Source organism: Hippoglossus hippoglossus, chromosome 16, assembly GCF_009819705.1.
Source record: "Hippoglossus hippoglossus isolate fHipHip1 chromosome 16, fHipHip1.pri, whole genome shotgun sequence".
Classification (NCBI taxonomy): domain Eukaryota; kingdom Metazoa; phylum Chordata; class Actinopteri; order Pleuronectiformes; family Pleuronectidae; genus Hippoglossus; species Hippoglossus hippoglossus.
The window spans coordinates 11,564,401-11,588,031 of NC_047166.1; the positions used below are offsets into that span (position 1 = coordinate 11,564,401).

General features: G+C 40.4%; 1 protein-coding gene and 1 long non-coding RNA gene across 2 annotated transcripts in view; one reads left to right on the forward strand and one right to left on the reverse strand.

Annotated features, from left to right (window-relative positions):
* Window positions 1-1,589: 1,589 nt before the first annotated feature.
* On the reverse strand, window positions 1,590-19,939 carry LOC117777146 (diacylglycerol O-acyltransferase 1-like). Its single transcript, XM_034611722.1, has 17 exons — window positions 19,545-19,939; window positions 17,310-17,400; window positions 15,626-15,666; window positions 14,791-14,876; window positions 10,404-10,456; window positions 9,876-9,981; window positions 6,866-6,994; window positions 6,374-6,442; window positions 6,064-6,167; window positions 5,801-5,839; window positions 5,606-5,647; window positions 5,430-5,474; window positions 5,000-5,112; window positions 4,437-4,502; window positions 3,325-3,412; window positions 3,106-3,168; window positions 1,590-2,593 (listed from the first exon to the last, which is right to left on the reverse strand). The coding sequence occupies exons 1-17, from the start codon at window positions 19,781-19,783 to the stop codon at window positions 2,444-2,446; spliced, it is 1,524 nt and encodes a 507-aa protein (XP_034467613.1). The 5' UTR covers window positions 19,784-19,939; the 3' UTR covers window positions 1,590-2,443.
* Window positions 19,940-22,066: 2,127 nt separating this feature from the next.
* Window positions 22,067-23,631, forward strand: part of LOC117777147 — a 43,737-nt gene continuing 42,172 nt past the window's right edge. Inside the window, exon 1 of the long non-coding RNA XR_004616562.1 lies at window positions 22,067-22,178. This is a non-coding gene — a long non-coding RNA (uncharacterized LOC117777147). The remainder of the gene's footprint in view (window positions 22,179-23,631) is intronic.

Sequence of the window (23,631 nt, forward strand, 5' to 3'; positions counted from 1 at the left end):
TTACGGTCGTCCCATAGGAAAAGCAGCGCTTTCTGGCGGCGGCCACCTTCTTCAGCGTGTGATAGGAGTGATTGGAGATTTAGATGAATTGATCGCTTATTGAGATGCATGTCCTCCACTTCTCTTTGAAAAGCACCGACCAACCACTTCAGAGTATTTATGCTCAGCAGAGTGAGACTGAAGAACATCACTTCAGGTGCATCACAGCTGAGAATGCTGTGTCTTTCGTGTTTACAAAATAAATCACCTCATTAATTCACATACAGTCAATGTACGGCCATGAGCTTGTTTACATGAGTGTCGATATCCTTTAATGTCCCAGGAAGTTTAAAACCTGTCCTGACGTCACCCATTGGTTTGTGAACTGCCATTTTGAAGCCTCTAATTCGGCCTCTTGGTCGGCACCATCTTGGTTTTTTGAAGTAACCATATTTGGAGGAGTAGGGGGTGGAGGTGAGAGATCGAGGACACTGTACGCCCACCTACACCTGTGACCTGCACCCATTGGAGGCTAGTAGCTGTCAATCACACGTTACAAACTAAGAGAGAAGTTGCTTAATTGTCTCATTTTTATAGAAACTGACTTATTTTGCGCCCCCTGCAGGTCATTTGAGAGAATGCAGGTTTCAGGCGCTTTCACATTGGCTTCACTTTCTGGACCAAGAGGCTACGTCCATTTTTAGATTCAGTCCATAGTCCCAAACTGCTTTGACACACAGAACTCAACTAGTGTTTAAATTCCTTTTTTGGATTAGAAAAAAAAGACAGATGCAAAAAAAACCAAAAAACGTTCTTACACTTTTAGCGAGAGCGACGTCTCTATATCGTTCTGTGTATCCTGCAAAGCCACGTCTCCTGTCACATCTACGCTGTAATCCTCGCAGATGATTGTTTAACCAAATGTCACACTACCAGAGCAGGTACACACACGCCTACACAAAAAGTGTGATTTGCCTCAGACTCGCTGTTTAATTCACTGTCAACCTGATAAGAGGCAGGTTCACAGTCCTGTCTAAGTGACGAATCTCCTCGCACAGTCACACCGACACGTCTGGGACATGATTACGTGACCCTGGATGTCCAGTAGAAAGAGTGTGAAAATCCCAAAGTCTTCAGTTTGATTTCCAACCCATTGAGTACCACATTCAGAGACTAATGATTTAAGACGTGGTGAGCAGCATGTTTGACTGAACCACGGAGCATCAGAGAATGAGTAGTGACCGTGTGTGGAGACGACACAGAGACATGTGAAATGTCATTCACGTGGTGTGTTTACGATTTTGGCTTTTAGCAGATGTTCTTGTCCAAACGGACTTTAAACTGACCGAATTAATGTGAACTCATATAAAAAAAAAGTGTGAACGAAAGTGTAAAAGACACTTTGAGATCATTTAGGAGATTAAATGCGAGTCACGGTTTGGCTGAAGTTACGTGTTTTTGAGGTAAAAATGTTTTAAATGAATGTCACAGGATGGGATTATTTTGTACAAATGTGTGGAGCTGAATCAGTGCCTGCTGTGAGATGTGTATGGATTCATTCAGAGCCTCCATCAACAGAGACTTGATTCTGATAATAGGAGACACTGGCAGTAATTGAAATAAAACACAAGTTCATTTATTTTGCATATGATCTGTTTTTCAGACTTTAAAAAGAAGTGATTGCATATGTGTTGTATTATTGTCATGGCACATCAGGTATAAAACAAACAAAACAAAACAGAGGTACAGTAATGCTGGCTGTTGTCATAATTGACAAAGTAAAACAGAATATTCAAATAATCCAATTAAAATCAACATACATTCATTATTCTTTGTAATGTTCTTCTAGCAGAATAGACAGATTAGGGCAATTTGGCTGACAAACAAATAAAGTAACAGTGGTTTCATAAATGTAGGAAATAACTTCCAACAAGGCACTTGCAAAATGTTGTCAACTTTACATTTTTTATCAAATTCAGCGATAGGCACCAAAGAGCCCTAAAGGGAAGAAACATTTACGGTCAATAAATAATGCTGCACGTTGCTATTGTTGCAGAATCAAATACAATAAATTATCCAATAAACTGAAATTACAGCCTAAACTGGCAACTTAACAAGGCGCTGGAAGAAAGGTCACCTGAGTAACAAGCTGCAGTTTTATGTTGTTACTGTACAATAGTGTTTCAGGTACACATTTCTCTACACAGTCCACTTCCCATGAGCGATTGTTCCCAGCAGGGAGAAACCAAAGCCAAGGGGTCAAATGTAAACATGCTGTTATCATGATCATACTGCAGCAGACTTGATCAGCTCATCCTGACATGCAGACGACAGTATTCATTTTCTGTACTGCAGACAAGTCGTATTTATGAGATACAGGCAGAAGAAGAGTGAGACAAAGATGCTGCACGTTGTTTGTTTGTGTGTGTGTGTGTGTGTGCGTGTGCGCATGTGTGCGTGCGCATCAGTTAGCCTCCTGACTGTGCTGCATGACATAATAATCATGGACGTACATCAAGACGGCGAATGGCTGACCGAGGATGATGGACATCCACACTGCAGCGTTGCCGTAGTTACCACGCAGGAAGCGCCCGACAAACCAGGCGAATGGAAGCTGATGAGTCAATAAAAAAAAGCTAATTAAATAAACACAGTGGGTGATTGTGTTTCTTTTAATGACTAATTACAGTCGGAGTGTCCAGATTCCTCTTGTCTGTGGTGTATGACTCAGCACACGTGATTAAAAAACGAACACAGTCAGCAAAGAACAAGAGGCACTTATACAGTATTACCTATTGTTCCACCATATTCCCCCACGATACATCAAACATGCCCTGCACTGCCACTGAGGCCATTAATTACCTTAATGATAGTGGAGCCAAGGCCAAACACTGAGAACACCTTTTAAAATATCCCACAGGAACATCATCCACAACACATATGATTGAGCTGCACTAATGAACTATTTAATCAATGTCTTACAACCTCCAACCCATCTATACCTACTGTTAACCTTTCAGATGTTAAAAAGTAATATTAGAAACAAGAAAACACTTTTAAATATAATGTCCTTAAAAGGTTTGCGCTGTAAGTTTAACATCAGCTAAATGAGGTGTTGGGTCTTACCTGCACCATCATGCCCATGAAGGCCCAGAGTCGGAACATCCTGAGAGGAACACTCACCAGGTACTGACACACAGAGACAGACAGGAAACAGAACAGGGGCATTTTAGAGATCTGATGGAGGGGGAGACTAAAACTCTAATATCAGGTAGAGGTTACTTAAGTCTGAGACTAGTCTACAGTAGATCATCACTGAAAGCTGTTATGTTCCTCAGCTCTTACCTCGTGGAAGAAAGCCGACAAGAAGAACACAGCTGATTGGCTGATCATTTTACTAAATCCTCTCCTCAGCAGCGGCTTGTAAAAGTGGCTGGAACACAGGCAGAGAGACGGATTATCAAACACATTGATGCACAGCGAAGAACTGAAATTATTAATCTATCAATTGATTAGTTTATTTTTCAAGCTTTCTGTTTCACTTAGTCCAAAACCCACTGATATTCACTTTCCCATCATATTTGATGATTATGTAGTTTTTTTTTTACTTTTATCCGTCATTTTATTAACAAGGCGCTAAAAGAAAATTTTGTCATTTTATTGACAAAATGATTAGTCAAGAAAATACTTGGCAGAATGATCAATCATGAATATAATTTATAGAAGCAACTCAAAATGGGAATGTGGACTAGAGCGCAGCTTGGGCTGCATTTTTCTGTCAGAGCCTGTTCAAGCCCGAGAGGAAACTAACTGACTCTGACCCAAACCCAACATATATTTATTTTTATATTTAAATCAGACAGACTCATGTAAAGAATGAACTGCCATACACAATAAGAAATAAAAGTGATGTGGTATAAATGAGAATCTATTTGGCACTTAGCCCCCTCGTTATGTTGTCAAGGTTGAAAGGGGCCGTGGCTGCCTAGTATAGATAACCCCCTGGGGGTCATTAAAAGGGATCGGAAAGTTTAAAAAAAATCAGCCCAGCCAAATATAGTTTAAAAATGTTGGTCTGAAGCCAGCCTGGCTTGGGTCAGGTATCCACACTCAAATAAGGGCAGAACAAAAAAAGTACTACTCCGACACAAATAGTAGAAAAGAGTTCATCAGTCATTTACCATTTTATTTTGCTGCCATCTAAAATATTGAAGTGTCTTGTTAACTGACAGGAAGTCAAAGTAAGTAGTCCCTAAAAAGCCTTTTATTTACTTATGTGCCTGGCTGTGAACACTGTATTTATAACTTCCATTTACTCTCTCACAGCCTGATGAATCGGTCCCCCACATACATCAGCCCTGACTGCTTAAGTCTTTTCTCCCTTGATCAAACCTCCAGCGTTCACTTTGATAAATTTCGTCTCTCCCCCTCGATGTGTTAGTGTGCGAGTAACCCACCGTAGACACCACTTGTGTACAGGGATGTTCCAGTTTTGCCAGAAATATGTCACAGTCTCAGAGTTCCTGAAAGAGGAGTCAGCAAATAAGAGTTATGAAGCACTACAGGGTCTAAATAACGGGTCAGTGGCTGTTGATGGATATGAAAAAGTCTAAAAACTGTATTGTCACATGGGAAAAGAGGAAATTATCCTCAAGTACACTAAGTGATGACATTTACTTTAATCAGCAAATGTACAATAATAAAAGGATGCGTCACAAATTAAATCTTTTGGTAAAATTATTACATTTAAAGTTTCACAAAACATTTAGTTACTGAATTGTCTGCATGCACATCCCTTCTACTGCACAGTGTGTGAGTGATGTGTGATAAAGTGCTGCACTGTATGACTGGGTAAATGGAAAAACTACACTGTAAAGCGCCTTGAGTGGTCATCAAGACTTGAAAAGCGCTATATAAATAGAGACATTTACCATTTACAAGTGAAAAGCAGTGCGTGCAGTGACCCTGAGCAGAACAAACCCAGACAGCACACCTCACAAACACAGTCGCACAAACGTACCACCAGTCCCTGTAAAACTCTCTGTCTCCAAAGCACAGCAGCTCGGCACTGAAGTTCATAGACGAGTGGAAGAACCAGTAGAAAAACATGAGCCACAGCAGGTGATTAGGAACCTGGAGGATGTATGAGAATATAAAACTGTGACTGAGAGACATTTAGGAGAGGATAAATGTACAAATAAAAGCCTCATGCTAACATTTTCTTCCCCACATTCTCAACCATAGTCATCATATACATGATTGTGTGCAGGATGCAGTGTGTAACCAATGCAATCCTTCATTTCGGAAAAAATATGACTGTGGAGTAGTTTTTATCATGTTTTAACATGATCTTCCACAGGAAATGTATGTTATTTTAAATTTAAATTCAAACAAACAAAATGAAACAAAGGTTGTGGTAATGTCGATGCATGTGTTGGGTTTTTATTCACAGCTAGTCGCAGGAGTCTCTCAGTCATTATGGACAGATCCATGTCCTGGTGGAGAAAAGAGGAGAGGAGAGACCCATAGGTTAACAAATGATGCACAGCAGCACTTTGCATCTGAAAACAACCCAATCCCGTGATATTCTGTGCAGTCTCAGCTCCACTGTCATTCCCTCTCTCACCTCCAGTGGTTTCATGGAGCTTTTAATGACGGGAATCATCCACTGAAAGAGAGAAAGAAGAAAAAATAAACAATGCAAGGTTTTTATCAGAGTTATTGTCCATGGTTGTTTAAATGGTAGTCAGGGAACATAGGGACTTTCATTGAAGTTTAATTCAGACTATATCATCATACATCAGTTTTGGTTTGACTGTACCTGCTGCGTGAGACCAACTAACATCTGGGTGAAGAACAGCTGGGGAGAAAGACACAGATTCATAAAGTGAGTAACGTTTTTTAACAGATAAATTGTCAACAACAAAAATCTGGTAAAAAAACAGAGAAGCGTATATAACAACATGAGACAGAAAATTAGAACAGAGACAGTTTGCATGCACTCCTTTTTTTGCCTTGAACATATCGCTTCAGTGAATGTAGGTGTTTTTGGGGGGCTGTTGCTGATTTGAGACATTTCCTCACCATTTCAGACAATCTCCTCAGCAGGAAACCCATGCGAATCGTGGGAGAGCGAGGGAAGTTGAGCTCGTAGCACAGAGTCGGAGCAAAGACAAAATAATACATGTCTGGAGAGACAGAGAGGAGGTCAGTGTGATGATAAATGTGGCAAAATGAAACATGACAGAGAGGCAGTGATACATGACAGAAACACGACCTGTAGACCTTTATGACAGCCGCCAGTTTGACATGAAACAACAGGTTATCCCTGCGTTACCAACTATTCAATGTCAAAATAGCAGCTGTGAAAAAGAAAGCTAGAAAGCTGCAGTACCTCTGAGGGTGAGGTTGCCAGGATAACACACCATTTGGTCACCTCTGTTGAAATTCTGTGGTGTGGGACCTGTGGGATGAATCATACATACACACATATGCTTCATATAGTGACACTTCATTTCATTTTATGGCTCATTACATACAAATAGAGAGAAAAACAATGACCTTTAAATACCATTAACCATTCAATAGAAAAAAAAATGTAGTCAGCTGTCAATTTATCTAAAATCTTATTCTATTAAAATTTCCATTGTCCCATTTGCTAAAAAACATTTTTTTATTAAATCTGAGAGCTGCTATTTCTAAATTCTGCCATAAGATGTCACTGTAACCGCATGATCAGGGAACATGGAGGATCCTCTGGCTGAGGGAGATTCACAGAAGCTACTGTGTGTGTGTGTGCGCGCGTGCGCACGTACGTGCGTGCGTGCGTGCTTATGCGGGTGTGTTTATGCGGGTGTGTTTATGCGGGTGTGTTTGTGTGACTTACAAGACAGCGACCTGGCCAGCTTCTTGGCCTTGACAGAACTCAACTCTCTGCACCACATGTTGACGTCCTTGTAGGAGTAGAGCTTCAGGAAGAGAATGGTGTAAACACCCATTGCGAACGCGCCTCCAACTGAGGGGAGAGTAGAGAGAGGAAGACACATTTAAATTGTGTTATGGATGAGGCTGTAGTGCAAAAACAAGCGGATACACTGCGAGGATGTACAAAGAGATGAGGAGAGGAAATAAGGGAAAGACAATGGAGGGCAAAAAATAGTCCAGAGGAAGGGATAGATGGAAAGAGAAGAAGAAAGTGAAGAAACAATGAGAGATGAAGGATGACAGGAGAGACTGGGGCAGGATGGAAAGCAAGAGAAAAACAAATGGAGAGAAAGGAGGACTTAAAAAATGAAAAATGGAGGGAAAGAGAGGTCGTCATTTGATCTTGAACAAACAAGCCCAGTAAAATAAATGAACTCAACTCAAAGTATGAGAGCAGTGAGAGCTAGTTGTTTACCACTGCGTGTTTGTGCCAGTGTTTATTGGTTGATAAGGGAAATATGATTAGAAGGAGATTAATAAGCATATTTTGAGAATCTTGAGCACACACACACACGCACTCCAACTGAGTAGGTTCCCTCCAAACGGATCATGTGGAAAACACACACCAACATACATGCACTAACAAAATCATACCTGTGAACAAACGCACACATGAATAAAAAACGGTTGCCTGCAGGGTGAGGTGCAGGTCAAACACACCTGATATCAGACCACAGCAGATCTCATCCCTTAACCATCTGTCTCTTTGGCTCAATGTGGCCACCAGACAGTTACTGAACACAGTGATAATAAACACACAAGAGCCAATTATCATCCACCACAATTATTTAGTTTGTCAGGGATTTTAATAAATTCTGCCTGGTTGACTTTGTGTTTTTGTATTGTGACTGTAATGATGATTCACTGACTTAAAATCAACATGCTTCATTTTCTACTAAAAGACATGTCTGTCCTCTTCGGGGAGATTGGTGTAAGAAGTTCAAAGTGGTTCCACTGTCAGACCAACCAGGCTCAGCTCCATCTGGCAACATGATTCCTACTGCACATACCTCAGATGCCAAGATAACACCTCACACCTCAACTGTACAATATGGAGGAGTATCCAGTTTGGAATTTAAGATGAGAAATTCAAATGACATTGGCACTGACTGACATTTCTCATTTAATCTATAATGTTCAAGAGGCCAAAAACATGTTTTCTGCGGTCACCGTGGCTTTGACCTTGGACCAACCAGATCCAGTCAGTTCATCCTTGAGTTGAACCGAGTATTTGAGATATCGCGTTCACAAAACTGGGATGAACAGACGAAAACACAGAGCCTCCTCCGCCGTCAGTACAGAGGCATAAAACTTGTTGAGTCCATTTCTTGTCCCACAATTATTTTCCTTCATTTTGAATTGTTGCTCTCTATGTCAATGTCTTCATGTGTTACCTCTAAGGACACTGCTACTGTTCAATGAACAGAGCGTTACAGTGTGTTTTACAATGTCTTGCAAAACACATTCCACGCACCAGACTTGGCCCATGAAGAAACATCATAGAAAGAGGAAATAATGAAATAATGGAAGCAGAGAACAGTTCTGCTTCACCAATACAGTGTTCCTCAAAAGAAACGTAACATGATTTAAAATGAACATTGATATCAGTATCTCTGCTTCATATATACTATGTATGAATACTAGTCACATACTCAGTGACTATTCCCACACCCACACACACCTGTGCATACACACACCTGCCCTCTGTAATTGCCCTTCCTGTGTGAACAGCAGCGCAGAGAGAACAGACAGACAGATGGACTGACTCCTTTACTCCTTCACCTCCCGGTGAGAGAACATATGAGAGGAGAGGAGAGGAGAGGAGAGGAGAGGAGAGGTAAAGGAAGAGGAGAGTTTACCAAAATGGGAGATCTCTCTAAATTAACACTAAAATATGTGCCTGATCACACCTGTAAATCAATATCTGTCTTATGATTGTGGTAAAGTTTGCGATTTTGGGAGTGAAATAATTTACAAGTGAGGACATTAGGGGGTGAAAAATCGCTTTTAGCATGACAGTGGCATTTTCTGTTGAAAGTAAGATATCTCAAGTAGTTTTAAAAGGGAGTCGTTTTTTTAATAAGCACTGCACCTTTAATGTTCTGAATAAGGGCCTCAAAGTATTTTTTACAAGTCATTATATATTGAACTAAAAGGAAACAGTCTCCTTATGAAACCACATTTCAATTCACTTATCTTGATCTGCACCAAATTTCTCACACTCATAGATTCATTTCATCAATATCCATGAATGATTTTCAGATAAATCAAGGCAAATGGTGTAAAATGCTCTATTTCTCAATGTTAAAGAAAGTGTAAAGAAATTCCTGGATCTGACCCCTGATCTGAATCCACACCAAGATGTAATGGTTTCTACCCCGATCCGTTCAGCAGCTGCTCAATAAACAAATGTCGATGAAAACAGAACTTTCATGGTGGAGGTAATCATGTAGTGTACAGTGAAAAGCATGGTTTGTGGAGGGGGCCATACTTTGTGTCGTCATGTAGCCTGATGAGGACAGAAGAAGGTGACCTTTGAATGAGCCTCTCCTCTCCTTTCCTCTCCTATCCTCTCTTCTCCTCTCCACCAGCTGGAAATAATCCAGTCATGACCAACTGCTCCATTACCACTAACCGATTCCAATTACGTCTCTGTACAAGACGTGTCTTTTACTGCACTAACTGGTCAACTGTTTCTCTGAAGGGCAGGGACGGGAATGTGCTCTTAATCTTCATTACAATCACATTATTTTCTGTTTTATACCCATGGGTACATTGTAAACCACCAATGAATAGATAATGGCGCAGCTGCATAATAGGTGCTACGGTCACAGTCCCTGTCTTGGTTATGCAGAGTCGTTTGCAGCGAGCAGTCAGAGGCGGTATTTTAATAACAGCGAGAAACACTTTACCTGGGGTCACGGAGGGGACCAACAGGATCACTGCAGCGGGGAATGTTAGAATGACTGCCATGTTAATGCAGTGGACCAGAAATCCCACAGGTTCACTGAATGAACTCTGAGTAGAAAATGAGAGAGGGGGCAGCAGGAGGTTTTATGTTAAATCTTAAAAACCAGTCAGATGTCCTGCTTTAGAATACATCAGCAAAACATAAAACACTTTCAAGCATTTGTTTACCCAGCCTTTGAGAGCTGGAGTAAAACAGAACTACATTTAGAGTTACGGTGGCCTAGTAAAGTTTTAAAAGGCTCATAATGTTCCATGTGCATGCCAAGCAGACAGAGCATAACTGAATATGTCCTAAATACAGATGGTGAAACTAATTTCCCATTTAACATATGCAGATGCAGTCGGGGAAGGTCAGTCAGTTTTAGAGACATAATCCCTCCTGGGTGTTGGAGGAAAGCTCTGAATTCAACAGTTCATCTCAAATCCACAGCGCTTTGGTATTAAAGTGCAACAAGGGTTTCTCCACTCACCTTCGACAGCTGCCGCTCTGTGTACAGAGCCACCAGAATGAACACGTTGGACACTGTCAAAAACACAAAGAGAGTCTCGTGTCAGTTTATCAAAAACACTTTATGTCTTCGTACAGAGTCACTTCTGTTGGGTTCCAGCGGGATGACCGACACTGAAACTTTTTCTCTAGAGGTCTGCATCAGTCTTGATACTACTCATGTTTGAGTGTGTGTAAAATTGTAAATGATAAGTGCTCTGCATGTATATAGAGCTTTTCTCCTCATCTTGATGACCACTTAAAGCCATTTACAGTTCACCCCCCCTTCTCTATCACACATCCCTCACACACTGTTGGTACAGCCAGAGGGGCGATTTAGTGTTCAGTATTTTGCCAAAAGACACTTCGGAATGGGGTAGACTGGGATCGAACCGCCGAGATTGTGGTTAGAGGATGACCCGCTCTACCTGCTGGGCCGATAAAATTGCTACTAAATCATGAAATTGAGGTAAAAAAGGGTGTCGTCGGAAATGTAACAGTTGAGACAAGAGCTGAATTTCAAGAGCAGGCTCCCAATTTCCTGGGACAACTGTGATTGCAGCAACACTATGTTGTGTGTTGTTCCTCTTTTGTCTCCAAACTGTTCTGTTTCCTCCATATGTCGAACACAATTTTGACAGTTTAGATAATGTGAAAACGTACATCTCACAAAGCAATATTGACAAGCTTTTCATGTGAATATAGAAATAGGCGGTATTCTTTACAACAGCCAAGGAGGTTATGTTGTCGTCTACAATTCCAAAAACTACTCAACCGGTTGGGTAGCTGTGGAGGGGTGGGGCGTGACCCAAGGGAGAACCCACGGAATTTTGGTGCAGATCCGAATGAGGGGAGCGGCCCCAGGAATTCTTTTTCACTTTCTTTAAAGTTTAGGAGACTGATATTTATGACTGTGTGCAGTTTGGTGCAGATCCAGAAGATTTTGATCTAATGAATTTAAATGTGGTTTCATAAGGGGACTGTTAGGCCTTGGCAGAGGTATAGACTCTACTGAGTTCCCTCCTAGTTTGATTATGAATTGATAGGCATTTAGAATCATAACTGCAAAAGACTGGAGCTCAACATAATTCTACTTGTTTAGTCATGAACCTGCAGCACTGGTTTTGGCTTTTCAACTGCCTTTTTCGCAACACCCAAGCAGAGAGTGAAGAGAGAAGTTGTTTTGTTACTATCAGCGACAATATCCACAAAGCAGTGGTTAATATTGGCCCAAAAATAGTTCAATACGTTTTGTACCGCCCAGTTTCTTTCTTCAATAAACACTTTATTATGCATCAGTTGTGGCCACAAACCCTGATTCAGTGAGGTGTGAATTTGGCTGAGTTGCATGTTAGTTTTTCCTTTGTATCCTGCAGCAGTATCAGGTTAAATTGCACAGAAACTCATTGCTGAACGAACTTGAAGAAACCACTGATATGTCAACTGCTCATTACCCTGACTAGACTAGGCTGAGCCTCGCATAATTGCAGCAATTGTTCCATTTTAAGACCCTAATCAGAGCATTAGCATGTCAATCCATCTAATGTAGAGAGCACAGATGTGTAAACTGACAAGGTTTTTGATTCGTGCACATTATCCTGTCATCAATGAAACCACCCAGCAGCATTATGATTCCAAATCAATGTCTTTAATGGTTCAGTCAAAGGCCTCAAAGAAACAACACTTTTTTGTGACAGTGCACTAAACTGGCTCATCATGCACAAGTGAAAAGAATCTTATTCAACCTGCCATCATTTACAATTAGTTAGTTTTCTTCACTTGTTTTCTGAAAAGATTCTCAATATAGTTACATGAGATTCTGTATCAAGGCAAAAATTACTTTTTACATTACCCTTAGCACCTTATGATAAAACTCATACAGTTAGGAGATCAGCTTCCTGTACTTGTTTGTGTGTGAAGCACTTTGTAACCTCGTTTAGATAAGTGCTGTACAAATAGTTATTATTATTATTATAAAAGTAATTATTACTTTCCTCACATTAATTATTTTATCCAGGTGGCTTTTAACACAGGGACAGCGATGTATATTAAATGAATATGTAATTTGGAGCATCAGGAAATATTAAACTGTTACTGCTTAACATTGTGTCACTCGTTCCTCCATTGAAAATATGGTCATTAAATCTTTGAGACAAGTTTTAGGGGAGTGGTCTCAACTTGTCATCCAGGATGGAGGGGGGTGGGTGTGTTCATCAGACACAAAGACTCAACTCACTAAAGCACAGGGATGAGAAGAATTTCACAGCGTGCTGTTTCTAATGTGCTTTTTTAAATCTCTTTTGGAAACAGGCCTGCTCAGCATCTTTGACAAACACCAGCTATTTGACCCACTCATGCATCAAACTGAAACAAACAGCACCATTTAGCACCTGTTCAATGCCCATAAACTGTACACTTGGTATCTGCAGAGGAGCTTTTGGCTGACATTTCTAAAGCAGCACACATGATGTAGTGTAAAACCTTACATTAGAGTAAAATACATTTAGTCAAATGGTCATTCACAGGCCAGCTTCCTTTGCAAATGATACCCACTTGATCAGAGGCCCTGTTCACAGCTGGCATCAACATGCGTCTCTAGGGATCCCTTGTGATCAGATCTCACTTCCTCACTTTATATGTAAATAAACACATTCATCTTTTCTGTTTGCAAAGACCAAATCTTTCTTGCTTTTAGCCCATCTGACTATGACAGACGGGTCTGATCTCAATGTGTGTGTGTGTGTGTGAGAGACACAGAGAGAGAGAGCAACAAGAGGCTGAGTGAATCAATATGCTGTGCTCAGCTCTACAGTGAAATAAGATTTTACTCATTTGAAATAGTAAAAAAAAAAATGAAAATCAATATGTGGCAGTCAATGTTGATATTGTGGCCACAAACAAATCAATATGACCTGTGGAAAACACGGAGAATTAAAAAAATATTTACGGTTCATTGTTAAACTGCAGCTGGTCAGAGGATGTCAGTAAGTGGTCCGGGACATATTTGTGTTCACACGGCTGAAAGAATGTGGCCACATGCAGCTCACACTACTACTGAATGAGTGAATATGATGTTAGTGCGTCCTGGGTGCATTCATACATGTACTGAGAGCGGTCAACTTGTGATCAAATCAAAAGAGATGCCTGTTAGACAAACAGTAACTTCGGCCGCTACGGATCCCAAACCATAAGACCTAGTTTAATGTCGTCAAAGCAGCGTGGGATCATGGGAGATGTTGTCTTCACCACCATTGCAGGTGAAAACCTATCCGACGTGACTCAGCAGCAAATCATGTTCACAGATGAGGTTATGTCTCAAAGTTTTATTAACGTTAAGCGGCAATGAATAATCATGATCCTTTACGAGTGACCAATACAAACAGAGGAACCTATATAACATAGGTCTAGTTATTTAAATGTTAATGAAGATTTGTTGCATATCTTTCGGGCATGAATAGGGCCTATATGAGTAATGAGTGGCCTCTGGGAATGAGGTCCTTCACTCACCATGTCACTGTTAACAGGCTCTGACTCCCACCTGTCATTCACCGTAACTCACCCAGCCCTCTGTCTCTTTTCTCCTGCCTTGTGTCAATGCATCACTTTATATCAATTCCCTTTCTCGTCCCTCTCCTTCTCCTTTCATTCCTGGCTTCTTCACCCTCTCTCCAACCCGCCCTGTACACAATCACCCACTTCATTTTCTCTTCCATAACTCTGCCTCTCCATGCCCCCCCTCCCCGCCCCAACGATCCTGCTCCCTCTCTTTTTTATCTCACCACCTCTCTCTGCAGCACGGTACCAGCGTGCAGTATATAGAGCAGGTGATTGTCCCTCTGGAGACACTGTGAGCTGCACCACTGCAGACTTCCACTGCAACATGCCGTAAAAATAAACACTGGAAGAACTTTGAATATAGCATGTGCCCCTGTGTGTCTTAAAACAAGGCATCGATTGAAATGAGGCAGATCCCACCGTCTGTGCTATACGATGTGGGAAAAAAAGTTTTTACTGCTTTAAAATCGGTCCAATGGTATACATCACTTGAAATGGTTTGTTTAGGGGCACTGTCAGACATATTGGTACTCAGTTCCACAAAGCTGCATATGACTCCCACGCCTCTCCTATCATTTATTGAGGCTGCTGCTGCGGTTGGTTGTTCCAGTTTGAGAAAATCTTTTCAGTATTTTCTTCCTTTCAAGCTGCAGCTCTGCACCGCAGGTGACATTTTGAAGTGAGTCTTCCACCCCAGCTAAATTGATCATTATCAAATAATCATTCATATTAATTATTAACTGAAATCCTCCTCAAAGGAATATACTGCATTGTCTGCTTTCCATAGTGTTGATATTTGGGATAGGTTTACCTACCAATTACCAGGCACGCTGCTGGCCAGCTGTAGGGGTCCTTCAGAAACAAGGAAATCACCTCAATTGGGTCCACCAGTACACCGTATCTGACAAACAAGCAGATAAATAATTAAGAAAAGCAAATTTAAAAAAGGAGAAATCTAAATGAAGATGCATGAGTAAGCAGTTGGGATTGAGAAACTGATATTTAAAGCCATTTAATGCACTGCAGATACAGTACACACCCTGTTTGCATTTTACTATACAAGAGATAATAATACATTTTATTTGCACTCTCAAATGCAATAGAATATAAAACAATTAAACAATTAAAAGCCACTTAATACAAAAATGTGTTTTAAAAAGAGTTTTAAAAGATAATATTGAGGTAGATTGTCTGAGGGATAATTTGAATTTGGTCAGTTGCTTATAATTGACGGCAGATATAGATATTATCCATATGGACTTTTTCTTACAGCAGACACTTGTCATAGCAGGAACAAAACACAAGTGTCTAGAAACATTAACAATGTCTCTGCTCTCCTAAGAGACCCAGGAAGTCATGCATGCAGATCTTGTATTAATTATGACGTGTCAAAATAGCTATAATGAATAAAGGCGACTGTCAGAATAGAGGTCGTCTCAAAAAGGAAACCGTAAGAGGCGGAAGAAGTTTTTAACATTTTTACAACCCTGGCACAAATTTCCTGTTTCACGGCATATTTCATTTCATAACATCATTGTAATCACTGTCTGAAAATGACACACTGGGTATTAAGCAGCGCAGGAAGCCTCTTGAAATAAGTGGTAATAATTTATGTGAAAAAGACGAGACTAAGACTCCAGATGTACTCACCTCAAAAGGTTTTCTAAGAAGAGGCGAGCATTACTCAGCACCTAGAATAACACACAAAAGTTAGAGATATCACTGTTAAACCTCAATATGTTTGTTTGTCATACAATAAATACTCCATGTTCTCATTTTATGTTTCATTCTTCTCACTGTCACTTCTTCCCTCTTAATTCAATGAACTTGTCCTTCCACATCAGTCCTCTCCTTGTCTATGCTTTTCTCTCTCCCTCCACACTGTACATCCCATTCTTTTCTCTGCTCACCCCACTTTTCCCCCTCTTCATCCTCCTCCTCCCACCATTCTCTTTTTTTTTTTTATCTCTCCCCCTCACTCTCCTTCCCTCTATATGGATTGTAATATCTCATTACCCAGCACAAAGGCTCTTTGCCTGGGCATTGGACAGAAGTTCAGTGAGAAAGAAAGGAAAACCTCCTGCGATGAACACAAAAATAAATCTGTGTTCAAAGCCTGGATTAACAAAAGGCTTTGCTAGCCTCCTCTGCTCTCCTATTCTCTTATATTCTCTCACTTCTCCCGAGCACAGAGGAGTGAGAGCCCCACTAGATGTTGAGTTTAACATACATTACACTTGCTAATCATTAGCGTTGTCACTTTTTTATTTTATCTGTTCGAATGTGAGGGAAAAGATGTAATGACCTGTAAGAATTCACAATTCACAGCCTATTGGCACAACAAACTGTATGAAGAGGTTTCCTTCAGATCCAGCAGAGGGCGCTCTACAACTTTATCATCTGCCTGACCTCTGACCTGCCTCAGTGACCTAGCAGACAACTCAGGTTGTGATGTTCAGTTGTTTGCCCAAAAAATGTTGGACACTAGTGAGCAGAGCGGTCCTGAGTGAGGCGACAGAGGCAGCACAGACGAGAAGAGCAAGGATTTTGAGATAATACAGATCGAACCAAAGGGTTTTGATGAGATTTCTCAACAAAAAAAAAGAAACTTGAACAACTAATTGTTTTTATTTTGATCACCTTATGAAACATACTTTTTTCTTTTTCCCGAATGATCTACCTCTACTGTAGCTCTGATTTGAAGCGTTTTAGAACAAGGTCGGAAAACAAGTCTATTTGAAATACAACACCTTAGCAGACTCAGATTTGACACAGAATTAGACACAGTGAGATCAGTTTGAAAACAAGTTGGTATTTATTGAACAATCTGGACTTATTCTTAATTTTTGGGAACTTTTATCTTTTTTTTCAATCCATGTAAGTGGATTATCTGCTAATCAAGTCTTTATTGTGACTTCCTTGGTATAAAAGACACGATGAGGACAAACCGGTTGCTTTCATTAAATTTTCATATGAAGATCTAAACTAATAACATATTAACACAATATTGCAACCTGCTGAATAAGAATCACTGTAAAGCCTGTGCTGCTGCAGTAAAACTATCACTATGTCGTACTTGGTGGTTGTAGTTCTATTAAAAATAGACAACAACTATTTGTGAGGAAGTGAGATGCAACTATATTTTAAAACTGTAGAGAACGGGAATGACATGCACCAATATACAAATCACCTTATCTGTTCAGACTACAACATGAGACTGAGAGTACGTTGTTCAAAAGGTGTTTTCAGAAAATTCTAAAATAGATCCTTGTGTAAAATGCAAGTTGTTGTGAGTGGGTATGTGTTTTTGTGTGTGCACACACGTGTGTCTTACCAGCATCACCACACACCAATTGAGGATTCCTCTGTAGTTGTTGTAACCACTGGCTGAACTCAGCAGCGACTCCTGTGTCTTGTGACAGCCACTACAATAGACAGAGGCATAACTCATTCAAGAGTAATATGATCTTATTTGTTATTTATATTTGACACATTGAATATAATGTATGCACATTGAAGGATTAATATGAGAAAAAAGAAGAGGGTGTTATTTTTTGTCGACCTAAACTGACATCTGCGTTGCTGTCAGCTTTGGGAAGAAGAAGAAGAAGAAGAAGAAGAAGAAGAAGAAGAAGAAGAAGACAAGGGAGTCAACAATTAGGTTCAGCCATGGGGCACTTTTTTCATTATTGATCAGTAAGTAGCCGACTTACACTGTTTGCTTTTTTGTTATATTTTTATAGTTACTTTTTAATGTTTATTTCTCTTGGCAATAACAAATATTCAAAACACATATAAATGTAGGACTTTATCAAAGGCCAAGTCATTCTATCCACTAGTAAGCAAAGCAGCGAATATCCCCGATCATTAGGCCAGAAATACTGATATGTAAAATGCATTCTTTGAGTTGCACAAGTGACTTGATATGGATGTGACAGGCGATCCGAGAGTTTAAAAGTCACCTATTTCATTTAGGGTGGAATAACAGGCATGTTATTGTCAATGAGGTCGTTTCTTTCTTTCTTTCTGTTCTAAATCAGCACACCCCTTCTGTAAGCCTGTTTGTGTATGAGACGTAAATTATTCATATTATTAGCTGCTACAATGCTATTGGGATTTACATAGGCCGCAAGATAGTTACTCAAAGGAGATTTATTTATTATTTCATTCATTGAATTCTGCCAACATTTTCATAACTATACATGGGAAGATGTCATAAAGGGGGGTGGGGGCATTTGTGAGGGCCAAATATTTATGTTTGCAAGGCCACTTTTAACCCAACACTGACCTTCACCTTAAAACATGCTTAAACTAAATATAAAGTTAATAATACAGAATGGAGAATCATATTTACTCAGCTGTAGGAGTTGTGGTTAGGGCTGGGCAACATGGCCAAATTTTATATCAAAATAAAAATATTCAGATCAGTCCATATTGACAATTATCAGGATAAATATCACATCATAATTTCTTTTAAATTTAAAGACAGGTTTTTGCGTCTGAGTGAAGGTTGTCGTTTTCTTAATGGGCAGACTGACAAACACTTGATAAACAGCAAAACATCCATTAAGTTTCATACCTCTTCACTGTGCTTACACAAAGTATAAGCAATGTATTAATTTATATTGAACTTTTGCTATATTGGTATTGACTGAATTGTATTTAGATCATTATTGTTATATCACCCAGCACTAGTTGTGGTTTCATGGAAGTGCCTTAGCAGACTGTTTTTAATAATTAAAACTACAGTAGACTCACTTCTTTTACTTCAGGTAGAACTGTATAAACATGCGTTCACAGCTTATACTGTGCTGTGTTAAGTGGAACAAAGTGCTGGCCTCAGGAGATTAAACTCCAGCTAATGGGGCCTGTATAAGATACGCCCCTGATTGATAACAAACATGCCCTACCTGAACTATGCAGACGTATCATTGAGTTAGTCACAAAGATTAATGGATAAAGTTTCTATAACTCTGCCATGTAGTTGAATTAAAGAGTGAAAACAGAAATATTATGAGCAGAGGCTTGTTGGACCACATTTCACTCCAGTTTATGGGGCCCCCTGTTAGATGCGCCCCTGATCAGAAACAAGGCCAATAAAGACCATCCTTAGCAAAATAGTAGGTTTGCCAAAAATACTTGTTTTTTAACGCGTAGAAGTTTTTAATTATGTACCAGATTGAAAGTATGAATGAAAGAGAAACACAGAAACATTAAGAGCAGAAGCTTGTTGGTCCACATTTCCCTCCAGTTTATGTGGCCCCCATAAGATACGCCCCTGATCAACAACAAAGCCAATTGAGTCCTACTTTTCCAAAAACAAACATATCAGATTATCCATGAATATTTATTTTTCAGTGTTGAAGTCTTTACATGATCTACCTGAGTGAAAGTATGAATGAATGAGCAGAGGTTCTTTAACCCGTCTCTGTGACCTTTAACCCGGACTAAAGTCCATCAACACCAGCTGCACCAGACGGTAACTTTAACTCTATCTTCCACATGAGCCCGTTCACCACCAAACAAACGCCCCTCGCCTCCAACTCTTCTGGAAGTTTCCCTCACTGACCTCAGTCGCTCACTCATGTCGTTCCCCCGTCTCCTCTTCTCGCTCTTTGCCGCCTCCTGTGAACCGCCGCTGTCCACCATGCTACCACCGCCAGCTCCAGCAGCTCCCACGGTCACCGGGCTCTGACACGCCGCCGCGGACCTCCCGTTCACCGGCTGCAGACTCTTGCCTCTCCCCGCCGCGAACGCCGCCCTTCTCCGGCGAGACAGCGGGGGCCCGACCGCGTCCGAGTCCCCCATGATGTGCACACAGACGGGAAGTGGAGGGAAGTTCACTTCAGCAGTTTACTCCAGATAGTGGCATTGTCTGTTGATGCTGTGGCACAGTGGCCTGGAGGACGGGGAAGTGCGGGAGCGAAGCCAAACAAACAACCCGCCCTGTGAGCACGTTGACGTGGAGGAGGGAGTGTCTCCGTGGTGCCACATGAGGTGAACTCAGTGTAACTGCTGAGTCACACAAAGACTCTGTATTCAGCTCTGCAGTAACACAACACACTGTGACTAGATCCATCTCTATCATTTAGCTCGGCTAGTAAAGTGACATGTTAATATACAGTCAATGGTTAATGCAAGTAAAACCTATTTGATTGACCTTAGTACGGTGGCTGAGAGAGCTCAACACTCGCAAAAAAGGAAAATCATGTGCAAAAAAGAAAACAACTTCATCAATTTGAAGACACATGCGCTGCAGAAGTCACAACAATAGCGAAAATTACAACGGGAATGTTTCCAGGGGTCCCAAAAAAGTGATGAACCCGGCTGTAGTTCAATGCTTTGTGAGGTTCCATCACCGCTGATGAGTAACAGACTTCAACAACTTTACAAGGTTCATCCCTTTTTTGGGTCCCCTGGAAACATTTCCGTCATTTTCTCAACTTGCAGCGCGTTTCTGTATTTTCAGGTGTTTCCACTTTTTGTCGCATGTGTTTTGTTAATTTGCAGTGCGTTGAGTAGAATGTGTTTCTCCTGAGGTAGCGTGCACATTAAATGAACAGTAGAAAAGAATGGTTTACCTCAAGGTCCATTTATTATCTGTTTTCAGTCACTTGGTCTTTGTCAGCAGCTGCTCCGTTGCCATCAACAGTAGATAGCTCAAATTTCCATTGTTTTTTGTTCTCTCTGAGACAAAATGGACGACATGACAGCTCCTCAAAAGTGAAGCCACAGCGTCTCCGTTGCCGCCTGGTGGCTGGCTGCAGCATAGGTCATAGATCCCACCTTCTCCATGTTAACGGATCAGACTTGGATCAAACTAAGAAGTCACAGAATACATTAAATACATTTTTCTCAAAGGCTGTTTCTGTCATCCAGGTAGTTCTTATCACACTTATAAGTCAAAGTGCTTGTATATGGAATATTTTAGCCCTGTAGTGGGAGTCCATCTTTATATACAATCTATACTCTCAACACTTTAAGAAGTGTTTGTCCTTGTTTTCTTAAATTGTGTGGTTTAAATTAGTTATTGTAAGTAAATAAGAGAGGAAGCCAACAGCATCTGCTGATAAAGACGTGTTATAATCATAAGCTCCACTCTATCAAGAACTATCAACCCCAAAATAGAGACGTCTAACGGCCTTTAAAATTACATATATAATTAAATTAAATTTTATTTGTATAATCATAATATACATGATCTCAAGGTACTTTACATAGTAAGGTCAAGAAACCCAACAGTTCCCGCAATTATATGTGTGTTATCCATAATAGAAGGAAAAAAAATCTCTAAATAGGTTTATAATATAATAATATATTCTATGTAATATATTCTATGTTACAGTATATATATAGTTAAGTGTGAGTTTGATCTGATGCAATGGCCATACTGAAAAAAACCCATATTGAAATGGAAACAACATATCCTTTCTCCTGGTTCCACCCTCAAAACCCACCATATATTTGATCCCTCTAGTGTAAAGTATGATTTTTCTTCATCCAGCCATAGTTTGATGGTGTGTAATAAGCATCACAGCCGCACACAGCCCAGGGTGTGACTAATATAGACAGTTAGTCTTGTCAAAGCTCCTTCAACTCTATGGCTAAAGAAGTGACTTTACTTTTAGGGATTATTAATTCACTAATGGATTGGATTTGGGTTTCCCTTTTAACTCTCTTCCCTGGGACTCTGTCAGAAGGGACAGTCACATCACACTCTTGGTGTGTTCAAGCCAAGAGGCGGTTTGAAAGCTTCCATTCGATGAGAATGCCCTTTCTGTCTCTTCCAGTTCTCTGTGCTTATCCATACCGAGATGGGAACTGATCAGTGGCATTGATCCAGCTTTATCAGTCCTGACTGTCTATACGCTTGTCTTTTAGAGTAATGAGCCTGTCTACGGTTGTTGGGATAAGAGACCTTGGGGAGGGATCAATAGGAAACTTATGACTAATTGTTTTAACTCTAAACTTCTTGATGGACTACATTTCCCTATGTTTTACCCTACAAAAATCTAAATTGCTCTTTTAGACTTCCAGAATGTGGCTGGAGCCTGTTTTCTGACAATTTGTAATAATCTTCCTCAAGGAGGCTGTTCCACTGAAGAGACAAGTCGACGTCCCACGGTGTCCACAGCCTTTTCATCAGCCTGGTGTATGAGCCAGTAGAGGGTGTCCAAGGCTTAACTCCTGCTTCTGCCTTTTGGTGAGTCAGGCACATGTTGTGTTTCTATTTGAGGCTCCAGTTAGACTGTGTGTTTAGTCAGAACCTAAATCAACTGATCAGTAACAGCATCTGTTTCATGCTCTTATGATGAGTCAAAACATTTATTATTATCATAAAAATGCATGAAAGAATATGCGCCATTCAGATAACTCACTTGTTTTTTTCTCTCTTAATAAGTAATGTTTTTTGTTAATGGGAAAGAGATGGATATATGAGATTAAGTTGGACAACAGACCTGTGCCTTCTCCTTCCAATAACATAGAGCAGGAGCCACACTGTGTTGCGTGCGAGCCTCCTAATGCTCCACAGATCAGGTTATTTTTGATAACAGCGAGCCATTTAAAATTTAGAGAATAAGAGGTTTTAGCAATGTATTATTCACGATTTCTGTAGGGCCTCAAAAACTGAAGCGTTCTACAAGCTCTCTTTTCTTTTTCATGTCTCTGTCTTGCCTCCCGTCTCTCACCATAGAAGCATGACCTTTTAAATGACTGTTTCCATATTTAAATATGCATGTCTCCATTAATCTGTGTATCTACACATCTACACTATATATGCCACTACACTATATCTGCCACTATATATTATGTATATTGTATATTACTGTATATCTGTACAGGAGAATAGTGCCTGTCTAAATTCCACAGATACTCCCTTCTCCCTCTAAACAGTACCCAAGGTTAGGTTATAGATAAAGGAGCGACCAACAGTTCATTGTAGCGTCTACGCGACTTTCCTATCTAACTCAGATGCCCCAGACAGAGATGCACCAACTTCAACTCTCACCAACTTCAACTCTTTTGTGTATTACACCAGTGGCAAGACGTAAGGAAACAATGTGATTAAGTTTACTATCCAATAGGATGCGAACACCTACAGGTAACATAGAGAGTGACAGCAATTCCAGCCATTCATTGATGTGCTGTAAGAATGGGTGACGCAGGGTGAGGGAGATATACTGGGATGCTGTGGGAGACATCTTCAGACTTGGGGGTGACAATTGCTCATGTTGCTCTGTTAGCGTTTGTATGTTGTTCCACCTTCTGGTCTCCGTGATGCATCAAGTCTCCATTAAAATCTTCTGCATAAGACATCAGCTGCTGCCTGAGTTCTCCTTTCACCAGCTTCCAGAAAACTTCCATAACAACTAGTGTGTCACAGGACTGATATACAGAGAAAATAAAACATTCCAACTCCACATTCACACCTTATGGTCAATTAAGAGTCCAGAATTAACCTTACCCTGATCTGCATGTCTTTGGACTGTGGGAGGAAACCAGAGTACCCAGAGAAAACCCTTCACAGGCACAGGGAGAACATGCAAACCCCAAACTCCACGATGGTGCTAACCACCACTGACCCATTACATCGGTATATGACATTAATTTACTGTTATCCCAAAAACCTGGTCATCAGTGGGCAACTATAATAA